The sequence below is a fragment of the Puma concolor genome, chromosome D2, assembly GCF_028749965.1.
Source record: "Puma concolor isolate L17-30 chromosome D2, mPumCon1.1.hap2, whole genome shotgun sequence".
Taxonomy (NCBI): Eukaryota; Metazoa; Chordata; class Mammalia; order Carnivora; family Felidae; genus Puma; species Puma concolor.
The window spans coordinates 31,933,255-31,948,194 of record NC_141677.1 but is presented as its reverse complement, the minus strand read 5'-3'; the positions used below and the strand labels follow the sequence as shown (position 1 = coordinate 31,948,194).

General features: G+C 49.4%; 1 protein-coding gene across 1 annotated transcript in view; it reads right to left on the bottom strand.

The window, feature by feature from the left end:
- Positions 1-14,940, bottom strand: part of MACROH2A2 (macroH2A.2 histone) — a 59,085-nt gene that overhangs the window by 6,647 nt on the left and 37,498 nt on the right. The window contains exons 3-7 of the mRNA XM_086679891.1: positions 11,535-11,641; positions 10,130-10,327; positions 8,858-8,968; positions 7,294-7,393; positions 2,499-2,588 (exon numbers count right to left, since the gene is read on the bottom strand). Coding sequence (XP_086536017.1) covers positions 2,499-2,588; positions 7,294-7,393; positions 8,858-8,968; positions 10,130-10,327; positions 11,535-11,641 — 606 coding nt within the window. The remainder of the gene's footprint in view (positions 1-2,498; positions 2,589-7,293; positions 7,394-8,857; positions 8,969-10,129; positions 10,328-11,534; positions 11,642-14,940) is intronic.

The window sequence follows — 14,940 nt, the reverse complement described above, 5'->3', positions numbered from 1 at the left end:
TGGGTCCCAGGCCACGGGTGCTTGGACCTCACATACCTGCCCCACTTTCTTAGCTCGTGATTATTCCTGAAGCCTTCCCCTTCCTTCTGGATTCATTTCTCTCCCGTGGGCCTTGCAGCAAAAGGGCCTGTGATTTCTGCCACCCAGCTTGTGTGTGTCCGAACACGGTGTCTTTCGCGCCACCTCCTGAATAGTAACAGAGCGGCGTGTGGAATTTGTGGTTGATGGTATTTCCCCTGGGGGCTTTGAGGCCATTTTTTTCCCACTTCCAAGAATCCTCGGTTGCTGATGAGAAGTCTGTGGTCAGAATGGTTTTTACGTGGTCTGCCTTTCCCCTCAGCTTGCTTTGCAGGTTTCTCTTGATTTTTGAACTTCTTTATTATTATTATTTTAATTTATTTTGAGAAAGAGAGAGAGAGCACATGCACATACAGGCGAGGGAAGGGCAGAGAGAGAGAGAGGGAAAGAGAGAGAATCTCAAACAGGCTCCGCACTCAGCCCGGAGCCCGACGTGGGGCTCCGTCTCAGGGCCCTGCAATCCTGACCTGAGCCAAAATTGAGAGTTGGATGCTCAATTGACTGAGCCACCCGGGTGTCCCTTAGCCATGTTGTTTTAAAATGTGTTTTTACTTAATGTTTTTTATTTATTTTTGAGAGAGCGCGCGCATGAGCAGTGGGGGCAGAGAGAGAGGGGGACAGAGGATCCAAAGCAGGCTCCGTCCTGACAGCAGCCAGCCCGACACGGGGCTTGAACTCGTGGACCATGAGATCATGACTTGAGCCGAAGTCGGACACTCGACTGACTGAGCCACCCAGGCGCCCCAGCCATGATTCTTTAAAGACTGCTTCTCTAGCTTCTATTTCTGCCTCTGGAACTCTGTTTCTAAGTGCATTGGAGCCTCCCACCCTGTGCAGAACAGCTAGTTTTCTCTCCTTCCCACCCTGGCAGCAGTTTGTTGGAGGCCTTCCCCCACTCGTGACTGGACCTGGGGCCCGGCGGCCTGTGGCCTCGACCTTCCCTGCTGCTGCCGCCTCCCGCCCTTCTGTCCCTGCCCGCCCGAATGGTTGTCTCACACCTCCACGCGGCTCTGTCTCACAATTTTAAGTGTGAAATTCTATCATTGCTCTATGTATGGGGCGTGGTAGGTGCAATTTGAAAGGGAGGACTCACGTTTTCTCTTGACTGGAAGCCCCTTTTCTTTTCTTTTCTTTTCCTTTCTCTTTTCAAATTTTTATTTGAATTCTGGCTAGTTAACATACAGTGCGATATCGGTTTCAGGAGTGGAATTCGGTAATTCATCAACTACATACAACACCCAGTGCTCATCCCAAAAAGTGCCCTCCTCCGTGCCCGTCACCCATTTAGCCCATCCCCGCCCCCCACTCCTCCATCAACCTTCAGTTTGTTCTCTATCATTAAAACTCTCTTATGGTTTGCTTCCCTCTTTTTTCCCCCTCCCATGAGCTCATCTGTTTTGTTTCTTAAATCCCACATAGCCCCATTACTTTTCTGGCCACAGATCTGATCACGACAGGACCCAGCTTAAACTCTCAAATGCTGGCTCAGGACCCGGGTCTTGTCACACGCGATGCCCTTACCGCCCAGCGTCCCTGCCCCCGGGGGTTCTTACACCCTCGCTGGAGCCTCCCCAGCTCCAGAGGGCATGGCTCCCTCCCTGTGCCCCTCTTATGTTGTCTGTCTCTCCTCCTGGACTGTCCAGTGCTTGAGGGCAGGAGTGGGTTTCATTGCCTTCGGAGCCCCGGCGTCGGGACAGCACTTGGCACTGAGTACGCGGTCCCCGGAGGTGATGTGTGTGCACGTGGCGGGGACAAGGATCTGAAGTTGGAGCCACCTGTCAAAAAGTTACCCAACATCCCTGAAAAACTTGGGCAACAGTGTTCACGCACAGCAGCTCTCTTTGCAAGAGCCAAAGGTAGAAACAACCCACCTGATGAAATGGGTCCACATAATGGAATATTATTCAGCCCTAAAAAGGGAACAAAGCACTGATGCATCCTACAACGTGGATGAACCTTGATAGGATTATATGAAGTCAGGGAGGCTAGATACCAAAGGTCACATGGCCTGTGATTCTGTTGATGTGAAATGTCCAGAACAGACACATCCATGGAGGCAGAAGGCGGACTGGGGGTTGCCAGGGGCTGGCGGAGGGGGAAGGGAGTCACCACTGGGGGTGACAGAAGAATTGTGGGGTTGGACAGTGGTGATGGTAGAACAGCAGGATGAGTGTAAGTTACCCAACAGCTTCATTCTGGGGTGATCTGATGCTAATTGCCTTGAACGCTCCAGACCCATTGTCGTCCCCAGAGTGCATGAAATGATGTACGCGGGCCTGCGCGAGTTGTCTGAGAGATGCCCACTCTCTGACTCGCTGAGGCCTATTTTGCTCGGCAAACTGATCATGCGCAAAGCACGTGGTGCTGGCGGGGAGGGTGGCGAGGCGGTGCCGGGAACACGGGCGCCACGCCGCGCTTACCTTCGGCGACTTCCAAAGGGCCTTGGGATTTGCGGAGCTCCTTTACCGTTTCCAAGAACTCTTTCCCGCCAGCCTTTTCCAAGGCCTTACCTGCGGAGAACAAGGGAAGCCATGGCTGTTGTCCTTTTCAAAGTCACCGGTCACACTGTTTCGCATAGTTTCAGTAGGCCAGAAAACAGATAACCAACCGCACTTGCAAAGCAGGAATCCCACTTTGCAGTCGGGTTGCCAGCGGTCCCTGCTGGCAGGGGTCTCTGCGCTTTTGTCCAGCAGGGCTTAGATTCTAGCAAACTCTTTCAAAGGGCCTTTTTAAGGGGTGATTTGGCCATAAGCAGTTTCACGACATGAATCCTGAAGGTGATTTTTAGAAATTGAAGTACAGTTGACACACGATGTTACGTGAGTTTCAGGCGTGCAACATAATGACTGGACAACTCTACACATTAGCTGCCATCTGTCACCATACAGCACGGTCACAATACCATCGCCTATATACCCTATGCTGTACTAAGGGTGAATTTATCTATCTATCTAGAGTGAGCAGGGGAGAGGCAGAGAAAGAGGGAGAGAGAGAGAATCCCAAGCAGGCCCCGAGCTGCCAGCATAGAGCCCCATGTGGGGCTCGAACTCAGGAACCGTGAGATCGTGACCTGAGCCAACACCCAGAGTTACACTTAACCAACTGAGCCACGCAGGTGCCCCTAAAGGTGAACTTTAAAAAAAATCGCGGCTCCGGTGTTCTGATCTCTGGGTTCAGGACCGCATGCTGTGTTGGTTAAATTCAGTGCCTTGGTGATTCAAAGGCCCACACGGGGGCGCATCTCACAGACCATGCACCGCGTCCTAAGCCTGGCGCCGGGCCCGAGGTGACAGCAGGAACCTCTGGGTGCAGACTCCAGGGGTCCCAATCTCATTTCACCACCACCTGCGTGTAGTGAGTCTGGTGGGCAGAGGCCAGACAAGGCCAGGGCAGCCTGCGGTGGTGTTCCACCAACCTGGGCCTGGGTTTTCAATGGAAACACGCAACTCTGAGAGGCGCTCCTCTAAGGACCTTTCTGACGGGAGAGCCCTTGGGTCTCTGATGTTAGGACAATTCTCTACTCGGTATTTCAGGACTGTGCTTCCACGGAAGCCAAGTGGACCCCCCAACGGACGGCAGGACTCCACCTCCGGCCAGCAGGAACCCCGCGTCTGGGCGCTGGGGCTCCTCATGCCTCTGAGATGACGTAGGGCGTCTTGTCCACGCTAGGTGGTTGCTGCCCTTGGTGGGGGATGAGGCCTCTCCCCCCACGTGTTTTCATCTTCTAATGAACTTGGTGATCGCGGTGTCTGGGGCAAGTCTCAGCTCTCTCTTCACAGTTACGATGGTGGGAGCTGGTGAGGGAGCTTCCTACTCCCCACCCGCACCCTCAGGCGTATTTGGAGAGCCGCAGGGCGTTGTGCGGGTTAGGGAGGAAAGGTGCCTGTTCCAGCAGTCAGTTTCCACTGGGGCTGGGAGGGGGCGGGGATTTCTTCACGAAGGTGCTTGGGTTTCAGTGATACAATTTGGAAATGGTAATCTCGGGCCTTCAGAGTCTCCTTCCTGGCCCTCAGACTCCCGGCCAGTGCTGATCTGCTGGGTCACAGAAGCCTGGAGAAGGCCAGGACCCGCAGCCAGCGCGACCCCATACATGCCGAGAAGCATCGGAAACAGTGCATTCTGCACCTGCACTCTGCACTGGGGCCAAGGGCCAGATGGGAGCGTGTAAAAGGCAAGGCGAGCCCACCCTCTTCCCCAAAGACTCCCAAGCACAAAGCAACCTGAAATGTCGATGGGGGGACTTTCTCTCTATGGAAGCATTCCAGTGAAGAAAGGAAGGAATGCTAGAATTAGGATATGGCTCCCACCCACACAACCCCTAAGGAACGGACAAACCTGGAGAAGGAGCATCAGTGGGAGTCACCCGCCTCCTGACGCAGAATATCTCATCACTGACCAAACAGTCTTACCCCCAATTTTTGAGCCTGAATCTCATTAGGACTCTAGATCCAACTACCAGTTTATAAGAAGAACAGAGAAGAAACATGTTTAATGGCATCAGGAGCATGTAATCCATAAAATCCAGACTTGGGAAACCCTACAGGACAAATGGCCCAGCTTCTTCAAAAAATAAACGGGAAATAAAAAGAGAGAGAGAGAGAGAAAGAGGGAAAAGATATGAAAGGGGAACCGAGGGGCTATAAGAGATTCATCAGCTAATTGTGATGTGTGGGCTTACTTGGATCCTGAATCAAACACATTAAAAAAACAAACTGGGGGCCACTGGATGGGCTCAATCGTTTAAGTGTCCAGCTTCGGCTCAGGTCATGATCTCTCGGTCCGTGAGTTCGAGCCCCACGTCGGGCTCTGTGCTGACAGCTCAGAGCCTGGATGGAGCCTGCTTCGGATTCTGTGTCTCCCTCTCTCCCTGCCCCCCGCCCCCCCCCCACGCCCACACTCTGTCTCTCTCAAAAATAAATAAACATTAAAAAAATTAAAAACACAAACAAATTGGTATTTGTGATACAACTGAAATGTGAACAGTGACCGGGATGCGACAACATTACTATTTCTAGCTGTGATGATGGTAACGTGTCGAAAAGTTATGCTGTCGAAATGCTAGCCCTGATCATTCCGAAGAGCCCACAGACACGATGACTGGGGGGTGGGGGTGGGGTAGCACGAGAGCAGGCTCAGGCAACTGGGTGTATGGGGTTTTCGTCATGTTCTTCTGTTATTTTTGTGTATGCTCGAATTTTTCTGGAACGACACACACGTGCTTTAAAAAGACTAAATCAGGGTCTTATCTGCAGGGGGTGATTGGTTTGGGTGATGGTCGTGGAAAATGGAATCATGATAGGAGGGACTCCTTCTAAACAGCACAGCAACAATAAAAAAAAAAGACCGTCACTTATCAAATGTTTATGAGCCCGGCACTATGCTAGCCTCATCCGTGTGGTACCTTATTTAACCTTCACGCTGTCCCTATGACATGGGTGCTATGGTTATCCTCACTTATAGGGGGAGGCAAGTGAGGTTCAGAGAGCTTGAGGAATCTGCCTAAAGTCACACAGCTCGGAGGTGATGGGTAAAATCTAGGACACAGACCCATCCTGACCCCAGAAGCCTCATTGCTGCGATCTGAGTTTTTGCCCCATTATCAGTGTTCTCTGTATCCTATTACCACCCTGCCACTTAAAAAAAGAAAACTATTGTGATTGCTTTCCTGATATAGAAATGCAAACTCTAGAAATGATAGAATAGCACTTGAAGCAGATTAAGACTAAGGCTACTGGGGGGAGTCTTTTCATACAATGGGGGAGTTCAGGGCAGTTGACAAGGCCTGGGCTGGGTCTGAACAATGAAGAAGGAAGTTTTACAGTTTCTATATACAAGAGAAGTCCTGTTTCTCTGCATAGTGGTTCACCCTGCCCCCAGCCCAGGCTGTCCTATCTCCTTCTCAGCAAAGCAAGTGGCCTCTGATGCCCCTGGGGACACCTAAGTGAGCCTAGTGGGCTGGGCAACCCCCCTCCCCCCGCCACCAATCCTACAAACCCAAGGCTGAGACCCAAGCCCTGAATCCCAGGGATAAAGACCTTTTTTGCTCACTTTCTTTACTTTTTTCAATGGAGGGTTTAAGGCACTTCTGTCTTGTAAAAGTGGATAAGGTGGTGACCATTTAGAATGCCATTACTTCTAGTGTCCTTGAGAGCTTAGCCCTCCCTGTTCCTCCAGCTCGCCCGGGGAACAGCTCCGTTCCACCACCCGCGGGACAGGCTGCGATCCACCGGTAAAGTAACTCAACACACAGCCTCACAGACAACTTTCTCCAGATGTCCATTTCCTTTTTACCAAAGGTGTTCTTAATTTTTAGGCTCAAAATAAATGTGGAGGTTTACCCCAAACACGTACGACAATGTTTACAGCACTTCGCATCCTTGCCCAAAGTAGAAACTATGCAAACGCTGTCGATGGTGGAAGGTCACCACGTTCTGGTGTATTCCTACAGTGGAATACCGCACGGCAAAGAAAATGAACGCACTGCAACCATGCCCAACAATACGGGCGTGTTTCATAGATACAAAGTCGAGCAAAAGATACGAACAAAGACGCACCGCATGGTTTCATTTATATGAAGTCCAGAACAGACGGCAGCCATCTGTGCTGGGAGGGGACAGGACAGCGGTTACCCGTGGAGGGAATGGTACGAGGGATGGGGGAGGGTGGGGGATTCTGGGGCGCCGATAGGGTTCTGCTTCATGATCAAGGTGCCGGTTACACAGACACGTTCACTGGGAGGAAAATTCGTCAAGCTGTGCACTAACGATCTGTTTTTACATGATGCGTCCGCGAACACTTCAAAAATATACCCAGATTAAAGACAAAATTAGGGGGCGCCTGGGTGGCACAGTCGGTTAGGCGTCCGACTTCAGCCAGGTCACGATCTCGCGGTCCGTGAGTTCAAGCCCCGCGTCAGGCTCTGGGCTGATGGCTCAGAGCCTGGAGCCTGTTTCCGATTCTGTGTCTCCCTCTCTCTCTGCCCCTCCCCCGTTCATGCTCTGTCTCTCTCTGTCCCAAAAATAAATAAACGTTGAAAAAAAAAAAAAAGACAAAATTAGTTACTTTCTGGTAGTGCCGTCTAATTACACCCAAAGGACGGAGTGTGATGTGGTCCCCCAAGTCGAGGAGATCTGGTCGACCACGGCCAACTTCACAAGAACTTGCCCGAACAGTGGGCTCCCCTTTGGAACCTCTACCGAATTCTCAGGACCTTACCTATGTCTTCCTTGAGGTCAATTTCGGCTGTGGTTGGGTGGACAATGCCCTCCACTCTCATGGAGCCAATATGGCTGATGTCACTCTGGGTCAGGGAGAGCTGCGTCAGGAAGGAAAGACGGAGAGTGTGGGAGAGATCAAGTCCTATTAAAAATCTTCGTATTTTACCTCCCATCTGTTAATTCTCTCAGTTATTTACACTGAATTGTCACCATAAAGGGCCGCGGTGGGAGCGACCGTCTCGGGGTGTCTGGTCTTCCGGAAGCTCTTCTGAGCCCAGTGGATTTGACTGCCACACTGAGCATCAAATCTGTCTCCTCTTCCGGGAGCAGGAATGGGCCCTCCCTGTTTCTTCCTTTCCCTCTAGCTTATGCCTCCGTTTCCTAGCCCAGATGGCCTTGGCGTCCGGTGGCATGTGGTCTGAGCACTTCCCGCCAGGGAAGCCCGGGATGGCTCTCCCTGGCTCCCCTCAGGCCCCTGCATTCTTCCCAGAGCAGGGGGCAGGAACGTGTGGCCGGGGACCTGGTTCGAGAATAGTGGCAGGCTCTAGGATTCCAACCTGCCTATGTCTGGCCACCCTGCCTTTTGGGGACCACACTCTTAGGGCTACACTTGTGACAGGCCGCCTTGCACGCTCATAACTGAGTGGAATGCAGAACATTCTCCCTCGTCTCCCCGTGCGAGCGTGACAGTTCCGTTCCCCTGAGACAAGCCAGAGAAGGCCAGTTACCATGCGACCGCGGCCAGCCCCCGGAGGGGACTTCAGCTCCACACCTTTGCTTTCCGGCTTTCGCCAGTGAAGAATTAGGAACCCACCACACACACACTCTTTTGGAACACGCTCTTCCCAATGGCTTCTCTAGAAGTGCATCCTATTATCAGGCTGTGAACACTCAGCCACCAGAGGTATGATTAACTGACTGTTGCCTTGTGTATCTTATTTCAGCCCCATTTGACTTGGTAGATAAATTGTCTGCTCCGTAAACTGTGTGCTAGTGGGAATGAATTATTTGCATGTCCGTCTGGGCTGCTGCTATGCTGCTGAAGGCTGTTCAGATGTATAGCCCGCTTGTCCTCTTTCTGCATTCCAGAAAGGCAAACAGACTGAATTATTGGCAAATGATTCATTTCTAACACCAGGGATATTCAGGAAACGTAGATCTCTATTCTCTTGCCCTGATACATTACATCGAAACACGCAAGGCTGGCCTCCCAGAGTCGTTTGAGAAGGTTAGCTAAGGATGTGTGGGGCAGGCGCAGAAATCAGTGGGGCGCTGGGGAGTTCCCGGCCACGATGCCATTCTATGGCCTGACCAGGAAGATGGCCTATGCTTACCTTTGGCTGACCGGTGCCGGCATGAATCATTCTCGGCACTAAAACGTTTGTTTACTCTCACAATGTAGACGCTGCCATAGCTCTTTAGTGTAAGCGTGAATAATTCAAGACCGGAGTGAAAGTCGTGTTAGGGGAACGAGGGATGAAGGAAACATCATTGCCTGCAAACGGTAGGTTATAAAAATGCAACAGTGTTTTACTGCGGCACATGACAATTCTCTTTATTACCTTCTGCCCTAGAACGAGGCTTTTAGATGACAGAATGGTGAATCCGTCCCCCGGCCCATCTTCGGAGGTGGAATTTGAAGTTCCTTCTTTATCGCTGTCCTTTGGTTTGGACTGTTGGTAGAAATCAGAAGGACAGGTGGGAGATAATTCAGGAAAAGCCCAGAGTGGCTTTATCAAGCCCTCCCTATGGCTATCACCACTTGGATATGAAAGGAGGTGGCGGGTGTTATGTTCCGCCATCCTCGATGGAGGGACGCAAGGGAGCGATAGGAGGGAAAGAGAAGGGCATAGCCCAAAGTAAAGTGTGTTCAAGAGGTCCACAGGCATGTGTAGTCCTTCCTCCGACTGGACACAGGTACACTGTCGTTCTTTGCAATGCCTGCAGCTTAAGATGGCAAGCGTCGGAACCAAGTGGGGTCATTCATATCCCCCTGTTCAACCTCCCTTCTCCCCAGGATTTCCTTGGGGCACAGAGGCAGTGGCGTGAACTCTTACACATCTTTTGTGTTATCGCGGAGGTCTGCGGAATGGAAATTTGACGACCTTTGTGGCAGCACTGTCTACTAGAACCTTCTGTGAGCACGGAAATGCCCTCTGCCTGCTGAGCACTTGAAATGTGGGTGGCGCAACCAAGGAACTGAATTTTGTTTTAAAATGTCCCCAAACGGGCTCTACACTGTTAGTGCAGAGTCCAATGCGGGGCTTGAACTCACAACCGGCAAGCTCATGACCTGAGCTGCTGCCTAACCGACTGAGCCACCCAGGCACCCCCAAGGAACTGAATTTTTCCTCTGATTTAGTTTTAATGAATTCAAATGCAAAGAGCCGCACGTGGCTAGTGGTTTATCGTGGTGGCCAGCTGATGAAAGCATCTCCGAGCTATAGCTACCTAGCACACGAGGCTGTCCTGAACGCCTGAAATCCCACTGGCTGAACCCAGCCGACCATCTGGGGGAGACAGACAGTCTGTGACAAACACAGACTGGAGCTCTGAAGAGAAATACAAAGCAGAGTTCCAGGCTATCATCTCTCACTTATGATTTTGTCAGGGGCAGTGGAAGCATCTGGAAACACGAAGGCCACCCACGCTTTGGGTTTGGAAACCTCTAGTAGTCCCTGCTTGGTGATTTAAGCTCTAGTCTCAGAGGCCCTTTGCCATTTTCTCCCAGTGGGGGGAGCCCCCAGCCCGTCAACAATGATGGGGACTCTGGGTGCTTCAACCTTCTCCTGTTCTCTGAGCATCCCTGGCTCACACAGGCAACCCAGGCTCACCTTTTTGGACGTCCGTGGTTTGGCAGCCTTGGATTTCTTGCCTCCCTTCTTGCCTGACGCCGCCTTCCTTCCTCTTTTCTCTGGGGGAGGGGAGAGGATAGTTTCCGACTTGCCTTTGGTCCCTCGCTTTTTGGCCAGCAGTTCGGGATGAATTCTGGGTAGGACACCTCCACTGGCGATGGTCACTCCTTTCAGCAGCTGAAGAGAGAAACGCGTGAGCTCGGGCAGCCAAGAGCTTGCTGGTTCTGGATTTAATACAGTTCTAACCAATGGCAAAACAAGGGTTAAATCTGGTCTTTGCTTTCCCAAAGCATGATGGGTGGTTTAACTAGCTTTCCTGTTCCACTGGTAGAGCGAGTCTCTGTAGGTATCATGGCATCCTATGGTCTCATACAGAAAGCAAAACCAACAAGGGAAGATGAAAGGGTAAGGAGGCTGAAACCAGGGCTGTTGCTCAGGGAGGGAGCACAGCTTGACAAAACTGGGTTCAAAGGTCGATGTTAGGGCTAGACCCAGTTAACAACAGACCTCCACACTCCTGATCACGCATTCCATCAGTAAAATGTGTTTGACCATGCACCTCTCAATTAATACGTTTACTTTCTAAACAATTGACATGTACTACTGCATTAATATAGTCTGCACATCCCCAAGTAGTGCCTGTCTACAAGGTCTGCAACCAGGGCGGGTCCATGGACAGTTAGAGTTACTGTCAGGGTCAAAAGAGATACAGGAATTGCAAGGAAGAGTCCAGAAACTTTTACAGCAACCTGACAGAGGTATCGTAGATCTATTGGATCTAATACCAAAAGATTGTGGCTTGTGGTTGGTATGTTGTTTTTTAAAAACTTTTCTAGCAATTATTTTTTATTGTATTTTTGGAAATTATCAGTCCACGATGGATTGGAGATAAGAACTGATTCTTCACATCACACACAATTTGAAAAGAACAACATTAGAATACAAATTCTTGGACTATCTACGGACTATCTAGCACTTCCTGGGAGAGGCATTCACGGCAACTTTGGAGTTAGTTCCGTAATATAGAGAAGATTCTCCTGCCCTCATCAGAATGAGTTGTCAACGATGTTTGCGCGAAGAAATCATGAACAACATATATGCAAGGCACCTTCCCCAGCTACATGGAGAGCTTGCTTTTAGAGAGGACAGGAAGGTCTGGAAAGACCCAAATATATAATGGGTCATTTCCAGAGGCAATTTTATTTTCTATCTGAGTGATATAGCTAGCGGGATTTCTTCATCTCTTACATGATCTGGAAAATTTGTTGTATTAATGTGATTGGGAACTGTAGCAGGAATGACTTATAACCAACGGGGTCCGCATGCAACAGTGTGTTTGGCAAACCCATTCTGCGGCTTGTGTCCGTGCTTCAGACAGACCTACCTGATTGAGTTCCTCATCGTTGGCAACTGCTAGCAGGATGTGTCTTGGGGCTATCCGGGCCTTCTTGTTGTCCCTTGCGGCATTCCCAGCCAATTCTAGAATTTCCGCTGAAATCACAAGAGGGAGTTAATAGGCAATCTACAGAATGGGGTCTGAGGTTTTTGGGGCTTTTCTTTGGAAATGGTCTCTGAACTGGATCACATTTATTCGTTTGTCAGTCTCATGTCTGGGCCTGGAAAGAAATCCAGAATGCTGGAAAGAACTCAGGTTCCAGATGAGTAAGATATTTAAGCAAGACCTGATAGACGATCCTGTGGTAGTCTTCGAGTTGCCCTCGACATTAATTCTGCGCCATCTTCCTTAATATTTGGACCTCTGATTTTTTTTGTTGAGCCCATAAACACAGGAAGGAAGACAGGATTTCCCAACCTCCCTTGTTGAGAACTGTGGTCATGTGATTACATTCTGGCCAATGAAAGACAAGTAATTATACTGTATGGTGCTTCCAAAAATGCCCATCAATGAAGGGAATGTACCTTCTTCCCTTTCTGCTGGCAGACTGGGGACGTGATGGCTGGATTTGGCCAAGAGGAAGAGCAAGATAGAAGGAACTGGAGTTTCTTATGATGGTGGTGACTCCTGACTAGACTGTCCTTACTCCCGGGCGGTCTTCTATAGACTTATTTTGTATGAGGAGAGAGACAAACTCTCTTGTTTAAGCCACAGGAGTTAATTCTTGTTAAGCAGGAGTTAATTCCGACCAATACAGAGCCCTAACATAGGACCTGAGTTTCTTTTAGCCTAAGGAGAGAGGGCCATAGTGAGGTAGGTTAAAGTCTGTCTTTGGTACCCATTGGGACCCTTTTTAGAATCTCCCTTTCTTCCTTGCTTGGTGCCCTAGGTCCCTCCTGTCCTAAAGGAAAGGGATGGGAAAAACTAACTTGTACCGTGGGGTGAGGATATGCTTAGCCCAGAAAGTGAATTCTGAACAGGGATACCTACAAAGCCTGGAAAGGAAGGTATTTGGGGCTTGGGGGGTTTCCACATATCCCTTAGGATCTAAGCATGACTAAGCACGTTTAAGAAACATGTCATCTGATAAATGTAAAAGAGTTGAGGGGCGCCTGGGTGGCTCAGTCGGTTAAGCGTTCGACTTCAGCTCAGGTCATGATCTGGTCGTTCATGAGTTTGAGCCCCGTGTCCGGCTCTGTGTTGACAGCTCGGAGCCTGGAGCCTGCTTCGGATTCTGTGTCTCCCTCTCTCTCTGCCCCTCCTCTGCTCATGCTCTGTGTCTCCCTCTCTCAAAGATAAAATAAAAGATGAAAATAAAATTAAATTAAAAAAATAAAAGAGTCGATAAAGAAGAATTTTCCTGAAACTATTTTACATGTCATCAAAATTTGTATTTATTTATTTATTTAAAATTTAAAATAGTGTTTATTTATATTTGAGAGAGTGCAAGCCGGGAAGGGGCAGAGAGGCGGGCAGAGGATCTGAAGCAGGCTCCAGGCTCTGAGCCGACAACGGAAAGCCTGCTGTGGGGCTCGAACTCGTGAACCACAAGATCATGACCTGAGCCGAAGTCGGACGCTCAACCGACTGAGCCTCCCAGGTGCCCCTGTTATCACAATTTTTAGTCAAAATTAAAAAAAAAAATCTGTAGACTTGGTTCCATACCGTCTGTTTGTTTTCCCCTTCCTCCTCTGTCTCCTATTTCTTTCCTCCTCAATTTCAGAGGGATGTTCTGCTAATCAAATTTGTCTGCCTTCAAAAGTATTAATGAGCCCTCAAAGAAAAATTCTTTCCCTTAGAAAACTAGAGGCAATGTGCCAATGTGTTGTCTCACTGATAATGTGGCGGCAAAGTGTGTGTGTGCGTGCGTGTGTGTTGGGAGAATTTGCTGGTACAATGGCATAAACGCTAAGCCCTAAAATTAACAGGCGATTCTGTGCGAATCTTCACAATCAACCTAATTTCAAATAAATAGCACATAAAATTGCCATCACTCATAAAAATCTATGGCAATAAAAAACTGCCTAAGTGTGCCGTATTAACTAAGCAAATGTGATTAACAAAAAATTAGAATAAAGTAAGCATTAGAGTTAAATATTTATATGGAATTTCCATAATGGAAGGCGCTAAATCACTGCGAATTCACTCTCACAACATCTTTTCCAGATTATTAAGCAATGCATATTGTGTTTACCAACGATCCATTTATACGGTGACGGTGACATTTTCTGAATCCGAGCCTGGGGGGCCGTGGTTGAAGAAGTGTGGGCATACTTGTTGGGACAATGGGATAGAGTATTTGAAATTCATGCCCTATTAGATCATCTGGTTGGCTGCATTCAAGCTGCTGCCCAGCCCTTTCCTTCCCTTAAAAGAAGGGTTCGCATCATGGAGAATTGTGGCTCTAAAACTTTCACAGATGGGCTTCCTTTTCTGACTCTAGGGTAAGTGTGCAGTTCCCCATTGTGCCCAATAAGAAGGAGTTATCTGCCCCTGCCCAGCTTGGGGGTCCCACACCCGGGAGGAAGGAACACTCACTCTTTTCTATTCCAGATTGGATGGGGTCAAGGAGCCTCCCAATTTTAAGCTTCTGAGCGACTGAATTTAATTTAGCATCTTGGGCTATCACTTTCCGGCCTGTGTCACCTGCCCTGAGAGGAAGACGTTAAGCATCCTGCTGAGTTCCTCAAATTAGCTGTCAGCATGAGAGGCAGCGCTAAATGGGAAGCCTTACAGATCTGGAGCCTTCGGGAAGCCCCCGGGGTCAGGTTATTTTCAGCCTGACAGACGGAGGCACGGACACTGGATTCACAGATGGACAGTCTGCCGGAATCAAAGGCAGCTCGGCCGGAGACGAAGGGCGGTGATTCAGCAGGCAGACCCACGCGGGGCACACAGGCAAGGCTCGGCGGGAGGCCACTGGGCTTCTGGACCTGCCCTTCCGAAATCAGTTATAAGAGAGAAAACCTTGATTCTGTGCTCTAGTGTAAAAGCAGAGGTAGAGTTTTTTTTCTAGGAAAACTTAAAAAAAATTTTTTAATTTATATATTTAGAGGGTGGAGGGAAGGGGCAAAGACAGACAGAATCGCATGCAGGCTCCACGATGACAGCACAGAGCCTGAGGCGGGGCTCGATCTCATGAACCGTGAGATCATGACCTGAGCCGAAATCAAGACTTAACCGACTGAGCCACCCAGGTGCCCCAAGGAGAAAAACTCTTTAATAATACACAGCTGAAAATCTAGATCTGGGACTTCTCTTCTCTGCAGGATGTTTAGTCTGGACACGCCTTGGGACAAGGACTTCACGGTTTAAATGTCTGAAATAACAATCACTATTAATATTTTTCCAATGTCATTATGACAAATATAGTCACAGGAACTGTTTACAGTAG